This window comes from Schistocerca piceifrons, chromosome 4 (assembly GCF_021461385.2).
Source record: "Schistocerca piceifrons isolate TAMUIC-IGC-003096 chromosome 4, iqSchPice1.1, whole genome shotgun sequence".
NCBI classification, from domain to species: domain Eukaryota; kingdom Metazoa; phylum Arthropoda; class Insecta; order Orthoptera; family Acrididae; genus Schistocerca; species Schistocerca piceifrons.
This window is the reverse complement of record NC_060141.1, coordinates 723,444,952-723,465,976: the sequence shown is the minus strand read 5'-3', so window position 1 is coordinate 723,465,976 and position 21,025 is coordinate 723,444,952. Positions and strand designations below refer to the sequence as shown.

Genomic DNA, 21,025 nt, shown 5'->3' with positions numbered 1-21,025 from the left:
CAGTTAGATTTCAGGACTTCACTCTGCAGTCAGCATTCAGCAACACCCACAGTCGAGGAGCAATAGTAGATGCAAAAGTCGTCAACATACAGGGAGGGTGACACTGTAGATCTCACAGCTGCAGATACCCCTTTGGTAGCCACTAGGAAATGGGGCACAGTGAATACAGAGCCCTGTAGGACCCCATTCTCTTGTATATGGGGAGTACTGTTGGAACCACCAACCTGAACCCAAAAAGTATGAGGCAAGAAGTTCTGGACAAAAAGCCCCCGAGACCCCTCTCATAGTGGTTAGGATGATGTGGTGATGCCATGTGGTGTCTTAAGCTCTATACAAGACAAAGAAGACAGTGATATGTTGACACTGAGCGAAGGCTGACCAAATTGCGGACTCCATGCAGACCAAATTGTCAGCACTGTTGCGACTTGCAAAGAATATTAATGAGGCTAATCGGTCAAAGCTGTCCATCTCATGAGGTGCTTACCCAGTTTCAGTACTGGTACAATCATGCTTTATTGGCACTGAGAAGTGAACTCACTCTCGCTCCACATACGGATAGAAATGGCAAGGATGGGACAATGCAAATCCACTGATAAGTGTTTGGGCATTTGGCAATAGATGCCGTCTGGTCCTGGAGCTGTGTCACGGCAAAGTGGTAGGGCAATGAAGAATTCCCACTCACTGAATGGAGCATTATAAGGTTCCAGGTGACATGCAGTAAATAGTAAAGGAAGTCACTCTACCTGCTATTTGATGACACAAAATGCAGGCTGATAATTCTCAGATGCAGAGGCTCAAACATAATAAAAAGCAACGTGTTCAGCAACAGTGTCTGTATCATTGTAAACACCACCATTCACAGAGATCAATTCACAGAGATACCAGGTGCACCTGTGAGGTACTGCTGCCCACAGAGGCGTTGAATCTTTGCCCAAATCCACGAAGGATGGTTACATGGTCCAATGGGAGTAACACACCACTCCCAACATTCTTGTTTGTTTTATGAGGTGGCGGAACTAGGCAGGAAGCCATTTAAAAGCAATGAGGTGCTCCACTGAAGGATGTCACTTATAACATTGGAGAGCTCTCCGCGATCTCTAATGGCCACGGCAATTTTGGTGGTCCATCGAGGTATTGTCTTCCGGTCAGGTGCTCCCAAGGAAGAGGATATCATAGGCAGCTGCTGAGACAGAATGGCTGCAGTTGTGCTCTAGACAACTGCATCGTGAAAGCATCCCAAGCAGCTTTGGAGAGAGCCATCTGGGTACATGCTCAGGGGAGTGACACAGGTCCACAGCTCATGGTCATGCAGTAGCGTTCTCGCTTCCCGCGCCCGGGTTCAATTCCCAGCGGGGTCAGGGATTTTCTCTGCCTCGTGAGTGTGTTGTGTGATGCCCTTAGGTTAGTTAGGTTTAAGTAGTTCCAAGTTCTAGGGGACTGATGACCATAGATGTTAAGTCCCATAGTGCTCAGAGCCATTTGAACCTTTTTTTTTTTTTTTTTTTTTTTTTTTTAAATGACACAGTTTACGACATCTTTATTGTGGCCAGTGGTTGTAGTTCCACCCCACGAATGGTTGTAGGCATTGAAGTCACCCAATATTCGGAAGGGCAGGGGCAGCTCAGAAAACAGTGCAGACAACGTGTTTTGGAACATTTCATCGTCAGAGGGGAAATGGAAAATTCCAGAGATGTCTTCACGTGAACAACCACAGCCACAAAAGTCGTGCTGAGCGGCACATATTTGCTATAGACACAGTCCCACAGTCCAGAACGTATATGCAACCACCACCTAATGTTCTTTCATAGTCAGTTCACTTCTTAAAGTAGCCCGACAGCCATGGACGGTAGGGGCCCGCATTGCTGACAAACAAGTTTCTGGAGGGCGATGAAAAAAAAAAAAAAACCAGGTGAATCGCACTAAAGGTGCCGAGTGGCAGACAAAGAAACTACAGGTCCACCGGAGGATCACACTATCGGTATCTATAGGAGCATGAAGGGACCAAGGAGGCAAGTCATAAATCAGTGCTGCCTGATGCCACCGTAACTACAGATTTGTTTCCAATCAGGGGCATTGGGGGGAGCGGGTGTCCAGGGCCATAGAAACCATAAGGAACACTGCCTCAGACACAGAGGCAGAACATGCAAGTTCTGCCAGTAAGGGGCCATCAGAATCTCTTCTTGTCCTTAGATCATTGATACTCTCCTGTGATGGCTTATCTGCCCCAGATTCAGGGACAGAGGAGGAGCACAAAGTCTTGCGACCTACAAACTGTGGCGCTTTCAGCCATCAGGTTAGCAGAGTCTTAGGAAGGGAGTGTCCCGAAGGAACTCTTCCCCGTATAAAGGGTACCAGAGAAAGGTGTTGCTTCTCTGGCTAGGGGTTGGGGGCTGATGTCCCCGGCAGATTGAGCATCAATGCTCCCAAAGGAGGTGTGGGGGGAAGCAGGAGGAGGAGGACCCCAACCACCAGAGGGGTCAGGCAGCCCCAAGAGCCAGACATAGAAGATACGGAGGGTGATGACACAGTCATCAACGAGACTCATGCTGTAACAGTAGCATACATCATTGCCATATGCGTAGTATGTCAGCAATCTTATTTCTTCTTGCCCTTTTGAAATGTGAAGTGGTCAAGGGACTTGTATTCCTGGATTTTCTTGTCACGCTTGAAAATGGTGCACTATGGTGAACAGGGGAATGGTGCTTCCCACAGTTGATGGGGGGACGCGCATAAGGAACATTTGTGTGCAACTGATGGCCACAACCTTACAGACAGGGCTAGCATTGCAACACATGCATTTTCAGAACCACATGAGGAGGTATATATGGCTCGACAACACAGCAACACACCATTACCTTGACCTTGTCATGTAACGAGTAATCTTCAAAGGCCAAGATAAAGGCTCCACTATTCACTCTGTTGTCTTTTGATCCCCGTTGGACATGACAGACAAAATGGACACCTCGTAGCTCCAAATTAGCACACAACCTGTCAACAGTTCGTATAAGGAAATCTCTGAAAATGCTACCCTAAACCATATTTAGACATTTGCATATATATGTGTGTGTGTGTGTGTGTGTGTGTGTGTGTGTGTGTGTGTGTGTGTGTGTGTGTGTGTGGGAGGGGAGGGGGGGAGTTATAGTGACAGGGATATCACCCAATTTCTCGCAGGCAAGCAGCACTCCTGACTGAGCAGGAGAGGCCATTTTAGGCAGAATGGAACCACTTTCATTTTTTGAAATCTCTGCCGCTTCCCAAAACTTGTCTTTGAGGTGTTCTACAAAGAACACAAGCTTTGTAGTCAAAGAGGGATCCCCGTCCACCCTACAATAAACCAAGTATTGGGGGGGAGGGGGGGGGGGGTATTTCTCGCTTTGTCTCTGAGCCCTATATTCCTCCGATGGCGTAGCCAAGGAAAGAAACATTCTGGGTTCGTATCTCTCCCATTATAACATGTCTTAGCTTCATAAGAGACTGCTGGCGCTGTATAGCCACCAGCGGAAGAAAGTTTAACTTGCTTCATGTGCAAATCTTTTTCCATAGTACCACCCACTCCAGAGGGGCATCTCCTCACAGGTACCACCCAGTCGCAGGAACAGTTACCTGGCTTACCTGGCGAGTAAACCGTTGTCCAAAGTGCCCGTACCCCAGCTCATGCACCAACACTGCAATCCTTATGTGGTCAAGGGGCTACCACCACTGTGCAGGTACCTCATGCTAGTGCTGGCTCAAACTTTTCTGTCATGAGGCTTAGGGAGTCTCTTCAGTGTACCCTTGTAAAACAAGATACCATGCTGAAGCTTACCACAAGGTGGTATTGAGTCAGTCAGAAGTTCTGGAAGTGTTGGATTCTGAATTCTGTATATGGTGCTGGCATTTGCCCACAATGGGGCTGAGCATCACTGTTGTGTGTTTTGCTAATTCATATGTTGGTGCACCAGTGTGAGTAACAATTAGATAGAATGGCATTCCATCTTGCAGTGGTTTAACCACAAAGTGTTTGTATTTAGCATTTTATCTGCAGGTGGTCAACTGCCACGCCCTGTTGGCTTGAGCCTACTAATGCTGAGCATCTCAACAGAAGGACAAGCCAGACTGAAACAAGAAGGTGCGCCTTTCGGCCTCCCTTGTCTTTCTGCTGAGAAGCTGAGAGGACCAAATCACACAATCTTTGGTTGCAGTACACTCAACACAGACTTAAGAGGACCTCAAGAGACCTCTTCTCGCTTCATCTTCAGCTGGTGTCTACACTCTCCTGACTTGTGGGTGTGGATAGGTTCAGTTACCTGGTCTCAAGCCAACAGGGCATGGCAGTTGGCCATCTGTAGTTTAACTGCTAAACACTGAAGCCTTATAGCTCAACTACTGCAAGTGGAACCTCGGTGAACTGTCATCAAATGCATGGAGAAAATAATTGATGATGATACCTTATCTGTACTAAGAAAAGGGTGAATCCAACACTAACACCAATGAGCCTACTAGCGGCAGAATTCATCAGTTCAGTGGAACAAGTTGCTCTCACTCCTCTCTGGAACAGTGCAGAGGAAATTTAATCTGAAACATGCCATACACTTACCAAGACTATACAATCAAAGATAAACATCTCCAAGGGAGAGAGGAAAGCACTTAAGTTGCTCCAAGAAGATTGTGAGATAGACTTCCTTCCACATGACAAAGAGAATTGTACAGTTCTAACACCACATCAAGTACAGAAGAAAAGAATGTATAATCTATTAAAAGATGATACCTGCAGGAGAACTGAAGACGATCCTACCAACCAAGTGATGAGACAGACCATTCAGCTTCCCCAACACACACACACACACACACACACACACACACACACACACACACACAGAGAGAGAGAGAAGAAGGTTATGAAGAAACTTTGTCCAAGCAGCTGGGCCCCATGCACTTTACGGACTACCTAAAGTCCACAAGGAAGAAATGCTGCTTCCTCCAGTTGTTAGCAACGTTGGCACACCAACACATGAATTACCAAAACATCTGATAGTGATGTTCACCTCCTTTGTGGGCAAATTCCTGCACCACATACAGAATTTTGTGTATTTCATCCAGACGAACATTTAACTGAGCCAAGAACACTTGACTGTGAGCCTTGACGTCTTATCTCTCTTTACAAAGGCACCCCTAAATGACTCCCTAAGCCTCATATGAGGAAAGTCTGGGCCAGTGCTAACGAAATTGTTTGAATCTGTGCTTAAGTCAACTTATTTTCTGTTTGATGGAAATCACCATGACTAAATAGATGAGGCAGTGATGGGCTACCCGTTATCAGCAGTAGCCAATATGTTTATGGAGGAATTTTGAAAGAGTAGCCCTGGAGTTGGCAGTCTATGAACACCTCATGCTTTTTCCAATATGTAAATGATATTTTGTGTTCTGGCTGCACGAACAACATTGCCTTCAAGACTTCATCCAACACCTAATTTCACTGCACCAGAACATCACATTCACAGTAGAGATGGGGGAGAAAAAAATCAACTTCCTTTTCTGGATGTGCTCGTCAGTAGAGACCATATGCCACCCTAGGACACAGTGTTTACCATACAATGATACATTTTTACTTGCACATAATTCCTACTGCCATTCCCTTTCATAATTAGAAGGTGTCCTAAAAACTTTACTGCCCAGAGCACATGTCTGACTGACAGTCCAGCAATGTAACTGCAGCACTTACAGGGTGTATTCTGCTTGAAGTTAATGGCAACCATCAGATACAGCATCCCTTAGATCAATGTAGCCAAATGCACAGCCAGGTGAGGAGGAAGAGAACCCTGTTGCAATGGCAAATATCCAATATGCCAGGAACACATCAGCAAAAAATCAGAAGAATACTCCGGAAACATGTCAGGTCCATGTTCTGCCCACTAACCAAGATAAATGCCTTACTGGGAACAGTCAAGGATAATCTAGGATTAGACAAACTAGGAGTCTACAAAATCACTTGGCACTATGGGAAAATGTATGCGGGTACAGTACAGGAGAGATGCACTGAGCATAAAAACCACTCTGACAATAAACAGCAGACGAAGTCCACTGTGGCAGATAACAGGCCACTGAAATGTACTGAATTACGAAAGCATCAAGTTTTTGCAACAATCCAACATCTTCTCAAATTTTATTCTAAAACAAGGCTGTTGAGATCCAGCTACACAATGGATATAAACTACACAACGGATCAATAAGTAAAGACAGTGGATTTGAATTAAGCACAGCATGGGATCCAGCCTTGAGAACAATCAAAACATAGCAGCAATCTTTACAAAAATTCATTCCTATCGTAAGAACGATGGATACAAACATCTGACACTGGCCTCAGCACTACTGAGAATCCTTGATTGACCCCCAGTATTGTGCTTCCCCCACAGGAGGGGGGGGGGGGGGGGGGGTAAAGGCAGTGAACAGGCAGAAAATAGTCAGTCATTAGGAACACCTCAAGACAGCAGGAAGTCAGCCTGCTGTAATATTGTGCCTTCTGGATTACACTACCCGGCTGAATACCCAAGAAATGTTCAAGGCCTTTCTGTGCTGGGAAAACATGAAATCACACATGTATAAATGTTGATAACAGCATAAAATACCGAACATATGGCTGTGATGACAAAGTACATAAATGTCAGATTTTTTAATTTTTAACATGTGTTATAGTGCAGTTCTGCAGTATTCCAATTGATAATGACAACATGGCCAAAACTGAAATAGTGGGTTTTATAAATAAATAACTCTACAGTGAAACATGACCATGATGTCAAAAATTCCACAAGGAATATTTCTTTCACTGGCCATCTTCATACTCATAATGGATGAAGTTTTAAATGTAGTCAAAATGAACCAACTAATATCTTGGTTTCTGCAAATGATATAATGATTTGGGTGAGAGAAAAGTGAAGGTATGAAATTGATTGCACAGCGACATAAAACATGATTAAGACACGATGCATGTTTATCCTTAATTTTATATAATTATTCCTTACTTTGCGTTTCAATATTTTCTTGGACTATTTTGTGTCCTTGTACTTCATATTACTAAATGTTTTCAATAAAATTAACAAATTTAAACCACAACATTTTTGGTGATTCCAACATGATCTCCAGCATTAACTGATGCGTCCCACAATGTGCCGCTTGGAAAGTCAAATGAGAACGATTGTGCCAACCACACTGTGCCTTCTGCATACTGAACCATAATTTTATAATGCAAGATCCGCCACTGACAGCTGATATACCTACAAGGGCACTAAATAACCATGTCAGGGTCAAACCACCATCATGCTGGCAGCAAAACCCAGTCTTGTGGTTTTCACCGCTTGAGAGATAGTTCGTGCTAGCACATGTGACTGCTGATGAAGCTAACAATGAAACATCACCAGCTCAACCTCATATTTTAAGGGGGGAAAAAGAACACTTGCAAGATATCAGCCACAGCAGTAGATCAGACACGAAAATTTGGGCCATAATTCTGATAGTATGCAGTTATGATCTTTTGAAAGTACACCTTTTAAACTTCATGTGCACTGGTTCTTTGTCACATGCTCCACCCTACTGCACCTGCATATTGTCAGAGTGTGAAGTACTGTATAGTAGAATGACAACCAAAGTTGGGATGTTGGAAGCAAGGAAAGAGGAGTGGACAAACTGGCCATCCGATTTTGAAATCTTGTTCGATAACATGTTATATGTGAAAAATAGTAAGTAATATGAGTATGCACTGTGTCATACATGTGTGTCACATGTATGTATGTATGTTTCACAAGTACATATGTTAAACATCATTTTAATAATATTCTTGCACTGACATTCTAGAGCTGTATACGCCCCTCAAAATCAAAATTAATAAACCACAAAGTAATGAGAAGATTATGAAGGATTTTCTTCACTATAACAGTGCCAGCTTTAAAAATCAAAGAAAATGCTGCACAACAGTGCCTTTAATTGCTAAAACATACTAAGCTACTATTTTAATGACACACCAATTCATTTACACTGTGTTTGTGAATTGCAAAATGAAAATGTCCAAGAGATCTCCAGCACCAGCTACAGGTTAGGAACCATGCACTTCAACACAATGAACAAATAATGTTACCCATGTCAAAACAGTATTTTACAAACCTCTTACTCACTCCACTGTAGAGAGCTTCATGCTCAGGTATTAGGTGGCTGCTGTGGGGCAGAGCGAGTGAGAAACAAAACGTGCGCATTAAAGTTTAAAAGCTATACTTTCAATAGGTCATGACTGTGTACTACCCAAATTACAGCCCAAAGTTATCCAGGGGATAGATTGCTGGAATTGATATCTAGTATGTATGTTTTTTTTTTTTAAATATTAGATCAAGTTGGTGATGTTTCCTTGTAAGTACAGTTACATTGTCACGGGATTGAATGACGATATGGCTATAGAATTACAGGACTTTTGCCTTCACCACCTAGCACCAATCAGCACTCAACCATTACAAATGCCTTAATCACCCAACTGTTGCAGTCTGAAACAAAGTACCTAGAAAAGTTACTTCGTACTGAGGAGTTAGGTGACCGCATACCTTCATAGTTACTGTGCCGCCTGCTCAAGCCAGTAACCCTGTCAATGAAGACATTCTGCAGAAGGTCTGGCTGTAATGCAGAACATACTTACAGTACACCCTGGCAATCTAGATACACTTGCATAAACTGCAGACCATATCACAGAGATGTACCCATCCACTAATGTAACCAATCTGCCCACTGTTAGACAACACTGTTGCAACATTGTAAGCTGAGTAAACCACGCAGGTCACAGCTCTGGTGTGTTCCAGTTGCCAGTCACAAAACTACTGCTCACTGACGGAATGCAACTGATCGCCTTCAGCCGTAAAAGTTTGTTGGTACCACATGCGGTTTGACACTGATGCGTGGAAATGCGGTCCCCCATGTGAGACATGAAACATGTTCAATAATCACTGCTTACAGGGACTGACTCTCCAAATAGAAGCCACTATTGTCACAGAGCATTACGCAGAACTGTAATTCCTGGTGGACACAGATGCCGTTGTGTCAGAGTGCCCATCTTCTCATCTGCCTCATCATAGCTGTAATGACTTGCCTCTTTGCCACTAGTGGATCTATCATCTAGAAGTATGGTTGTGTAACAATGACACTGCAAGTTTGAGTGGGACTTCATCATGTCAGGTGTGGTGGAGACTTTTTGTCATTTTACAAACTACTACCAGACCTCACCTCCTCGGCATTACCCCTAATTTAGCCAGCCACGGATGAATGATTGCAAGTGATTCTCCATATTCAGAACTCTATGCTAACTCTACGGACAGTTCATTGAGATCAATCATCAGCTACCCTCACTAGCACCAGTACAGCATTCAACAGTGCATTACATAGTAACTACGCCAGGACCTGCAAATCATTCTCGACATCGCTGCGTAACGGTGGAGAAATTTAAAGTAAAGCAAGAGTTTTCCTTCATGCTAGTTCACAGAATTTGCTGCCCATTAAGCAACAACTGGGCCTCATCTCTCCAAGTAGTTCAAAAGAAAACCAACAGATGGCACCCATGTGGTGATTACTAACAGTTTAACACTTGAACTATCCTTTATCGTTATCTGACACTGCACAATGGAGATTCTGCATTTACCATCCATAGCTTACACATTAGACTTAAGTGTGTGCATTCTGTCAACTAGCAGTCACTCCAAAACACGTAGTTAAAACCTCTGTATGTACTCCACACAGTCTCTCCGAATTTACTAAGATGCCTTTTGGATTTTGCAACACTGTGCAAACCTTCCAGCACTTTATGGGTGATGTCAAGTGTGATCTCAACTTCTGCTATGTCTATACTGATGTCTTGGTGATGTACAGCTCTGAAACAGCTGGGAAATTTAAGCCAAACCTTTACTTGCCTCCATTCACAAGAATTACTCAAAAATCCATCGACATGTGCATCTGGAGCAGCAGAGGTCAACTTCCTAAGTTATACCTTCAACAACCAATGAACATGGCTGCACAGCAAAAATTTGAAGCCATAACCAACTTCACACAGCTTGTGATTCCTCAACATCACAAATTTCTATCACCTTTGGTGCTCAACAATGCACTCTTGGCTGCTCCACTGAATGAACTCTTGTGAGGTTCACTGAAACTGACTGACAAACTGCCATTGACCAGCGAGGCTGAGACAGCCTTTATCAAAGTGAAGACTGCTATCGCTGAGGATGCACTTTAGCACACCCTGTTCTGCCAGTGTCTTTCACTTTAACAGCTGATGTGTCTGCAACTGCAATAGGTGCTGTACTTCAGCAACGAATAGGCCAAAATGGTAAGCCCTCAGTGTTCTTCAGCCAGAAGCTATCTCTGTCACAGCATAGTTGGTCAACATGATCATGAGTTGTACACTTCCATCAATATATTCCATTACATGCCCAAAGGTCAACAGTTTACACTGGTCACGGATGGCTCAAATGGCTCTGAGCACTATGGGACTTAACTGCTGTGGTCATCAGTCCCCTAGAACTTAGAACTACTTAAACCTAACTAACCTAAGGACAGCACACACATCCATGGCCGAGGCAGGATTCAAACCTGCAACCATAGCGGTCGTGCGGTTCCAGACTGTAGCGCCTAGAACCACTCGGCCATTCAGACAGAGCAATTCACAACTTCAGGTTGAGGGAGATCTGAATAAAGCTGCAGACACCCTCACTCATGTAGAAGCAATTACAGGCACAGTTGACTATAAAGCACTTGTCTCAGAACAGCAATTCAACAATGAACTGTGAGATTCACTGGCACAACCATCTGGTCTATAGCTCGGCTGCACCCAAGTACTACTGTCAACCATACTGTTATAGTGTGACATTTCTACATTGAAGGCACAACCATTTGTGACATTTAACTTTCAACACAAGGTAATTGTGTCATATGATATGTCTCAGCCTGAGGTCCGTAATATGACAAGTCTGGTTGAGCAAGTTCCTGTGCAGCTGAATATAGACAAAGACTGCAAGGCATTTGTGCACCATTATGTGGCGTGTCAATGAAATAAGATCACTCATGTCAGCACAGCCCTTCAGACATTTGTCCCACCATCCAATGATTTGACCACATACATTTAGACACTGTCAGGCCTTTACCACTGTCTGAAGGGTGCACTTACTGCCTAACTGATATCAACCACTTCACTACTTGGACTGAAGTTTCTCCCTTGGCTGACATCACTGCTGAAACATTCTTTTGTGGATGGTTTGCTCATTTCAGAGTACACCTTCATATTACCACTAACTAAGGCAGGCAATTTGATTCTTACCTTTTAAAACATTCACTGTCTCATTAGGCACGAAGTGCATCTGAACTACTGTGCATCGCCCAGCAGCAAACGGCTTAGTGGAACATCTGCACTGACAAAGGTATTCCTTCAGTGCCACGAATCACAACACTAGACAGAAACACTACCAGTTGTCCCCCTGGGCCTCCACCTGTCCAGCCATCCATCAAAAAAGATCTAAAAACTAAAGTCTAAGGTCAACCGATGCAACTGCCTGTCAAGTTCCTCAGCAATGATCTTATCAAGGCATCAGACTTTGACACAAATTGCAATCACAAATCCAGCAGCTATGTTCTGTTGCACTCAGACCAATACATTTACTGTTCTTTTATCTTCTCTGACCTTTGGAAACATGAGAAAGTCTCTGGAGTCACCATGTAATGGACCATACCCAGTCCTCAGTAGGGATGAGAAAATGTTTAAGAATAATGTTATGGGTACTCCAACTACAATCTCCATTGACCCCCATAAACCCATACACTGGTATAAACAAATCACCTGATAGATCTATCACGGGCATGACAATATCTCCTGCCACTCTACCACACATCACGGACAGGCCGGAATAGACATCGAACATCGGCCCCTATGAACCAACAGCAGCCTTGGCAAAACCTGTTGTCACATGATCTGAATGCTACTTCTTCTTCAACAGAAGATATCGTTACCACTTAGGGGAGGAGTGATGAAGTGATTGTGCACTGCAATCTCAAACGTGATGATATGAAGTGTTTTATGTCCCACAATGTGAACACTGATGTGTTTATTTTTTATTTTATATAATTATTCCTTAGTTTTGTCTTTTGATGTTTCTCAGGCTGTTGTGTGTCTTGTACATTATGTTAATAAATGTTGCCAATAAAGCGAACATACTTAAACCACAATGTACAAAGCAAACCATCTTTGGCATGAAGAATTCATAACAATCTATCTACAGTCTGTAACACAAAAGACACACAGAGCTTTAGCACATTCCAATATTTCTCCCTTAATACTGGTTATTGAAACCTTGTAAGCAAGCTCATGTGAGATGGCTGGAGTCTATTTTCAAGCATTTATCAGTTCAGGTTTTTGACCATTTCCAGTTATTCTCACCCAAGGGGAGTGGGGGGGGGGGGGGGATAAATGAAATGAAATGAAATAAAATAAAATAATAATAATAATAATAAGACAATTCATTCTGATCTACTCTGTATATGTTAAATGTCTCTTGTTACTCCTATTTGCTATGGGTCCCAAATAATATAGCAATATTCTAGGATGACTATCGCAAGTGGTTAGTAGGCAGCATTCTTTTTAGACTTCATTACACCAGTACCCTACCAATGAAATAAAGTCTGATCTGCTTTACTTACCTGTATAATACTTTCCTTTCTTACTGCCACAAACTGTTACACACAAGCATTTGTTCAAGATGACGGAATTGAATTGTGACTTGTAGACATTGTAGTCACAGGATATTAAGTTTTTGCATTTTGTGATGTGCACAATTTTACATTTCTGGACATTTAAATGAAGTTTGTTTGCTAAACCATATAATCGTACTTTCTTAATAAGCACTGCTGTGATACACTGAATGCTTTTCAGAAGTCAAGAAATACTGCCTCTATCTAATAGACCTGATTAATGACTTTTAGGATGTCATGTGATAAAAGAGCAGGGTGCATGTTGGAATGAATGTCTTTCTGTTCCATACACCACATTACATTACATGTGTACAAACCTTCTATAATGAATGGAAGTTAATGATATTGGATGGTTATTATGTGGAATTCTGCTACCCGTGCTTTCTTCAACTATTGGGCACAGCTTTTCTTTTAAGGCCCTACAGTACATTACAGTTAAAATATGACCTAACCAACATGAAAATTCTGCTTGCATTCTGATACGGACTCTGTTGTGCCATGAGGTTTTGTTCAATTTTAGCAATTTCAGATACTGTTATCTATGTCACTTATCTTTGCATTGATACAATTAATCAGAGACACTACTTCATAAACATCTTATGTAAAGGAACAATTTAAAACAGAGTTTAGGGTTTCTGTTTCTATGTTGCTACTTTCAATTACAGTTCAGATCAATCTACACAAACTATATGTCTCATCTACACTACTGATGTATGGACTACAAACAGCAACTTTAGTGCATTAGTTAAAAGCTGTCTCCAGGTAGCAAAAACTATGTTCCTGCGTTATTGTTTACAGGAAAATGAAATAGATAAAATAATGACTGATAATATCAAACATCTACAATTAGAAAGAAGGATGTTATAGAATCTTAAACCAAGTGAAGGCAGTGATACTCAATGAAGATGCTGGTTCCCCACTGGTACCCTCCGTCCCCACTGGTACCCTCCGGCTTACTCTGATGAGAATATCCTGGGGAAGCGACTGAAAGGAAGACCTTGTTGAAGCTGGGAGAAGCAGATCTTCAATAATCACAGAATTTGAGGTACCAAATGCTATCACAAGTAGTCACCAGCTGTGAAAGGACAATAAAATCTACAGGACACTTATCTGCAATTGCTTCCTGGTTGCTGGAGGCACAGTAATGATGATGATGATGATTGTGATAACAGTAATGAAATAATAACAACAACAACATTACCAACAACAGCAACTATCTGTGTTTCTACTTAATCTCTTGTGACATATCAACAGCTAAAGACACGTTGAAATTCTTGCAAAGTTTCCCTCTGTAGTTATAGTGGTGTGTAAATACGAAGGCAGGTGCAGGATGTATTCTATGCAGAGAGAGAGGCCCCAAGAATGCAATACAGTGCTGCCATTGTCCTCTCTGACACTATCCCGTACCACACACTCCAGCTGTTGCCTACCAAGTTATGTACCACATTGTGTACTTTTTCTGCTTCTATCTCTCCCTAGAACAATTTATAGGCATAGAAAACTATAGCTACTGCTTCTTAACATAACACTTATCGTGTCTGCTTTGTGACACTCATGTCCACCTACTTAGCTCAGCGGTAACATGCAGCAGGCCTGCATTAGATTCCCTGGTGGGTTGGAGATTTTCTCCACTCGTGGACTGGGTGTTGTGTTATCATCATTATCATCATCTTATCATTAGAACGCAAGTCACTCAATGTGGTGTCACCTGCAATAAGACTTGCAACTTGGCAGCCAAACTTCCCCACATGGGGCTCCAGGAGACCAATGGTACATGATCCTCATTTTTTGTGCCCCTCATAATGAAGACTACAGTGGCCAAGTATTCTCCTTACACCCAGATAAGCTTGAAAGTCAATGCTAAATGCACTATATGCACCCTGAAAGGCACATTACAGATAGATGCAGCATAATGATGCTATTGACTCTAGCATCATGTAGTACACTGCTCCTTGTCATTGTAAAGTGCCCACTATCTGCCTTCATTGGCACATATAACAGTAATTACTACACCGTCTTCCATCTTACCTCATGTCATTTAGTGTTGTATAATTGTTTGCTTGAAATTCTGAACTCCTCTAAAATAGCTGCCTCACTCTATATGAGATTTTGGTGTTTTTGCTCTCCTTCCAGTTGCAACATCTGTTACTGTTTACATCAGTACCTTTGTTAAATAATTGTCCCTTTCATCTATAGTGATGTAATCTTCATTTTCTAAAATGCTTAGCTTGTCACTTAATTTAAAATAATACACATTCCTATATAAAATTTCACAATCTATATTTCTCACTTACTGTCTGATGAGATTGTTCCATTCTAGCTTCGTATCTATTTTTAACAAGCAATTCGAAAATGGTTGAAAACCATCACATTAAATACAACTGCTTCAGCCTTTTTGCAACTTCTTCAGAATGTGAACACATTAATGCATAGATTTTAAGGATGCCCTCAAAATATCCTTTATTGTATCAATGTTTACAGTAATATATTTTATTTATTTTTAAAATACACCTTGCTCTTCAGCAGATTCCTTCCAAATCTGTAATATTGTTTCCAATTTAAATGGAAAATACTGAATGGAAATTTACGTAAAATAAGGGAAAGACAACCACTTACCTGTACAGAATTGATACTTGGCTCACACAAACCCATAACAGAAAACCATTAGCATTAGCTTCTGAGCTCTTGCTCTTTTTCTAATAAGAGTACACATGTTTACATACACAACCCCACAGATATGTAAATGTACACACTGGCAGTAGCAGCAAGACTGTTTATTGAAAGTATATGACAGAGATAGGGAGGGGATAGGGAAGGACACATGAGGCAAGGAGGGTATAGCAGGTTTGTGTGACATAGATCTTTTGCCAAATAACTCGGCGGCCGCACAGAAAGAGGAAAGGAGTTCCAAGAGTAGAGCACCTAAGGGATACACAGACAGAGAGACAGAAAGGACAGGGAAGGGGGAAGGGAGGGAAGGTAAGGTAAGGAGAGAAAGGTAGTGGTGAAGAGAGGCAGGGAGAGGAGAGAATAAGGGGGAGATGGAAACAGAGAGACAGAGTGGGTGCCACATGGGGGTGAGGAGGAAGAGTAGTGTGACAATGCAGTAGATGGGGAATTAGTGTTGTTGACAGAAGAGAGAAGTGAAAAGGTAAGGTGAGACAGTGAGAAACAGGGTCATGTATGTTTAGACCAGAGGGACTGTGAATCTGCATTACATGCTGGAGAGAGAATTCCCACCTGTGTAGTTCAGAGAAACTTGTGCTGTAAAGGAGTCTTCAAATGGCCATTCAATGAAGCAGCTATTGAAGTCATTAGTGCTGTGGTATGCAGCATGACCTTGAAGAGTGCAACCACTTCTTACACCAGTAGTTTAACTCCCTCTCACCATGTTCCAAGATGAAGGGAATCCTACCCACTGTTCCAGCACACAACCAACCAACAGAAAATCCTTATCCATCCCTATTCTAATCTTGCTCCCAGTCCTACATCACATAGGCCATTCCCTTAAGATCAACCCAGGTGCAAGACCTGTCCACTGCCCACCAGCTCCTACCACAGTACAGTTACAGTAATTTCCTACCCAATAAAGGCAGGGCCACGTGTGAAACAGCCATGTTACGTAAGAGCTATGCTGCAGTTACTGTACAGCATTCTATGTGGGCATGACAAGTAATCAACTGTCTACTTTACGAATGCTCACCACCAAACTGTGTAGGCTTGACCATCCAATGCTCCACATCACAACACAGGCCATTTGTATACTCCATTCCAGCAAATGTTTCTTTGAACTATGCAGGTCGCAATTCTTTCTTCAGCACAAGCTGCTCTCTTGCAATTCCCCTGGCCTAAACCTCTGCTAACTTGTTTTCCACTGCCTCTACTTACCTTTTCCCATCTCTTTTCTGTCCACACTGCTCCTTCCCCAAACAGATCATGTAACGCCTTGTCCCATCACTCTTCGTCATTCCCTCATATGGCATGCTTCCCCCCCCCCCCCCTCCCCGTCTCCCCTCTACCTCCCTATCCAACTCCCTTTCCTGTTCCCTCCTGGCCTCCCTACTCACCTCCACCTTCCTCTCCTTTGCTCCCCTCACTTTCCCCCTCTCCCAACTCTTTATGTGATCCATCCTCTGGACTCTGTCATCTTGTTGTACTGACTCAGATATATGTGAAAGACTTGTCTCATACTACCCTATCACCCTACTCTCACCTCAAGTGCCCTTCCCTGTCCCCTCACCAATCCCACCTGCACTGCAACTGCTATTGATAATCGAGTCTTGCCGTGGCCATGGGCAGCTACAGGTGAGTGGTTGCCTTTCCTTTATTTTATGTATTTACCCTTTATTTTTCTTTTGTTGCAAATGCCTAACTTAATCATTTTAATTACTCCGTCTCTTCAACTAGCTCCCAAAACTGGAATCATAATAAATTAGTACATAAATAATATACCACAAGTGCTCTTAACAAAAGACATCACATTTGTTAGTTATGTAAATAATTATTTCTATTCATGAATTTCTGTATGGTATAGGAGGAGTTATTAAGAAAACACAATTTTAATCTAAATTTGAAAACACCTCTGCTGTCTGTCAGCCATTTTATTTGAATGGACAAGCATTTTATATCTGAGTACTGCAATCTTTTGTGAGTCAAATTTAGATCCACAGGAGTCAGTGCAGATCATTTTTCCTTCTAGTACTGTATTGGTGAATACCTCTGCTACTCTTGATCACAACTGATTCTTACCAACAAATTTCACAACTATACAAATGTACTATGAGATGTGGTTGATATAACTAACTGTTTAAACAGATGCCTGATGTGTGAGCTCCACATATAATTCCACGCTATTCAGTTTATCTTGTGCAACAAACAGTTTTTGCCCATGTGAGGAGTTCCCTCTGAATATTAACATGCAGGACATCAGTAAATGAAAATTTGCAATGGTTTGTATGTTCCCAAAGTTGGTAATTATTTTTATAGCAAAAGCACCTGAACCTAAACTTTTAACAAGTCAGCTAGATGGCATATCCATTTTAGGTTCCCATCAATGCATTCAGCCAAGTACTTAAAACTTTCTACCCTGTTGATTATTTCTGTTGATAAATTATATTCATGGCAAGTGGGGTATTTTTGACAATACGTAACTTGTAATTCTTCAAGCTTTACCAGTGAGGAATTGTCATGTTGATTAATCGGGTTTCTGCCAGTTATTCGCGTCTTTCCCGCATGATATTTCAACTGCGTGACTCACAGTCTTCTTCAGGTGCTGTCTGATACTGATTCCAGTGAGGAACAAGTCTGGTATTTATGCCTAGGTTGTGCTAGGCGTTCCCTCTGTGCCGCGTCTCGCGCTCTGTCCGTGGTGTGTGACAACCAATAGCAACGGCTGTAGCTTCTTCTAGCCACAGCTGTTCCGAATGCTGTGTGCGTACTTTGTGGTTATTATCCACTGTCAATATAGCTGAATTAAGTTCTGAATGACGCCCAAGCTGTGCTATATGTTTTATCTTCCGACTGTCATCATTTGAGTCCTCCTGTGAAGTAGGACATTATGTTACTGTGCTGTGTTGTGCTAGGCACACAGCTAACTAAAATGTAAGTGTAAGAGAGGGCGCATTTCATATCGAAATTTTAATACTTGGGTACTGGAGAAAAACTGTAGCACTTAGGGAGTCTTATCTGCCTGTCAGACTTTACTTTGCAACCCAATATAATGGCAAAGAAACAGCAATACGTTGTAGATTTTATCAGCTTAAATTTCTATTATGTGGTCACTAGAAGGTACAATCATCTTCCTCAATAGTGCTGCCCTTTGAAATATAAAAGTGTGACTGACTGACTAACCCATTACTATTCAGATTGGTGACAATGTCTCAGTGCATTACCTTGTCAAAAAATTTGGAAATAATGTAAGGAATGAGACTTGCAAATAGTTACTGACAACTGGAGAGTCGCTTTTGTTACACAGATACCTAAAAATGGTATGTTTTAATCTGTCTAGAAAAAAGAAATTCCCAACATGGGGAGTAACAAACTGCTCACTACAGGATCTAAATTCATTTGTGAACAGTACTCAGTTTTTACAGTACATATTCAATATTGGTTGCAGAAGGGCAGATTGATTACTCCTTTGTGTAAGGTATGTGCTATAAGCACTCACAAGGTCAGCTAGATGAACATTAGTGACACTGTGGTATGCCTACGCACAAAATGAAATTTTGTTTTCTTTTCAATACAAAGGATCAGTGTCGAACACAAATCCATACAGGCAGTCAGTCTTGCCTATAATGTGTATGGACCAGTGTTTTGACAGAAGTGATCAGATAATCCCTCACTATACAGTCTAGAAAAAAATAGATGCAGCAAAGGAAGAAACACAAAGTGTGCAATTTAAATTGAACTAGAAATTCCACATAAGCATATTGTTGCCCCCATTGCACGACACACAGTTCAGGAGATATAATGCCAAACACTGAAATGCATGATAAACTAGTTTTTGCCTAAAATGCAGCACAAATTATGTGGTTTATGTTCATCCAGTGTTTCCATAACAAGAGCACTTAGCGACTTCTAACAAGCTTTAAGCGTAATTTCAAACCTTTCCTAAATTTTTTTCTCACTTACACACTTAAAGCTAATATTTAACACACTAACTCATTTGCAATAAGACATCTGAAGCTTTTTTGACATTGGAGTTGGATGCTTTAAAGAATCGAGAGTTTACTGGTTGGTACGTAATTCCCATTTACCTTATATGGAAATAAAACGTTTAGCGCCAATATCTCAGACTTACAGAAAAATCAGCACAAGAGATAACAAAAATGCCATTTTTTATTGCATGCTTAAATTCATTAGAAATGTTTTATCAGTTTTTAAAAAATACAACTACTGAAAATATTTTTTATAAATGTTAAAAAAAACCTAGGAATTTCTTGCCAAACAAAACATCTTGAATCAAATTCCCTGTAGCAGGTTAGTTAAAAACCACTTTACTAGAAACAAAAACCATTTAGCCAGATCCACTGTCATGGTCAACATAGAGCTAATGTGTATTATTTTCAACCTTCAGCTTTGTAAAAAGAATCATGGTGTACTGGATGTACGTATTGTTAGAGATCCAGAAGATCCTCCTTTCCTTTTGTAATTGCAGTCCTGTCTGGATAAAGCTGTTGTACAGATCCAGCTGGTGTATGGTGCTCTTCCTCTATCACACTTTTGCAAATTTACTTCTCTGAAGTGAGAACTTTTCTTGAAAATACATTTAATCATAAGGCTCTTCAGTACATTCATTCACTGCTGCAGCCAATAAATTTCCAGCTTGTTAACTTTTCTCCCATTCACAAATGTCGCTTGGGTGGTGATATATATTTCCAAAGCTGTAGGCTTGAAGCAGCTCTCTTTAGTCATTTTGTTACTCACTAACTGCATTTTCCGTTTTTCTTTGCTAGTTGTATCACAAATATCGAATCACCTGAATGTAATGCGAAATGGTGGCGAACCTTTTTCTTTCTATTACTGCAAACTATCCGTCTCTTCTTCATGATGGCAGCACCTCACAACTTCCTGTACACCCTTTAGTACTTCTTACACTGACATATCCCTAACAGATGTGACAGCAATATTTTTTTAAGGCATCTATAGTTCTGAGCTATCCCTTTATGGAACATCCAATATTTTTTACATATTTGCCAACAATAAAAATTGTGAAAACAGTAACTGCAAAAGAAAATGATGAACATATTTATTACAATCTGCTATAATGACAAATATCAACCATTATTAGTTAAAGAAGATTAGTATATACATTCAATGCATATGGGGGATGACCAAAGAAAGCACTCAGCAACTGAAGGGCACAAAGAAAAGATTCTAAATTACCTCTCCCTCTCCCGTGTGTGTGTGTGTGTGTGTGTGTGTGTGTGTGTGTGTGTGTGTGTGTGTGTGTAAGGGGGGGGGGGGGCAGCAGGGGGGGGTGGGGGCAGGGGGGGGGGGATCATCCCGTCACTGCTGCCTGAAATAGCAGTTTTGCAGTTTTAGTTGTTGTGGGTAGTTAGGAACAGGGAGGAATGTAATTAGTGTAAAGGAAGAACATGACGAAAGTGTAAGGTGCACTAATTCCTCCAGAAATTGAACACTTTCTTCCTCATCCATTCAGCGAGTCACCTTCACTAATGCTTCAGGAGAACCTCTGCTGATACCAACACTATCAGCGATGCATACACTTCAACAGCCAGTACCCTTTCCACACCCTAAGGCCCTCCCACATGACCTAGCTGCC

At 41.7% G+C, this 21,025-nt stretch overlaps 1 protein-coding gene across 2 annotated transcripts in view; it reads right to left on the bottom strand.

The window, feature by feature from the left end:
* The window catches only part of LOC124795485 (ataxin-3-like), a 139,100-nt gene that overhangs the window by 15,106 nt on the left and 102,969 nt on the right, over window positions 1-21,025 (bottom strand). The window contains exon 6 of one of the 2 annotated variants that reach the window (XM_047259531.1): window positions 17,273-18,281. The exons of the other annotated variant lie outside the window; for it this stretch is intronic. Within the exon in view, the coding sequence (XP_047115487.1) occupies window positions 18,069-18,281 (213 nt within the window). The 3' untranslated portion in view covers window positions 17,273-18,068. Of the gene's footprint in view, window positions 1-17,272; window positions 18,282-21,025 lie in introns of those variants that run through there. 2 annotated transcript variants of the gene reach the window in all.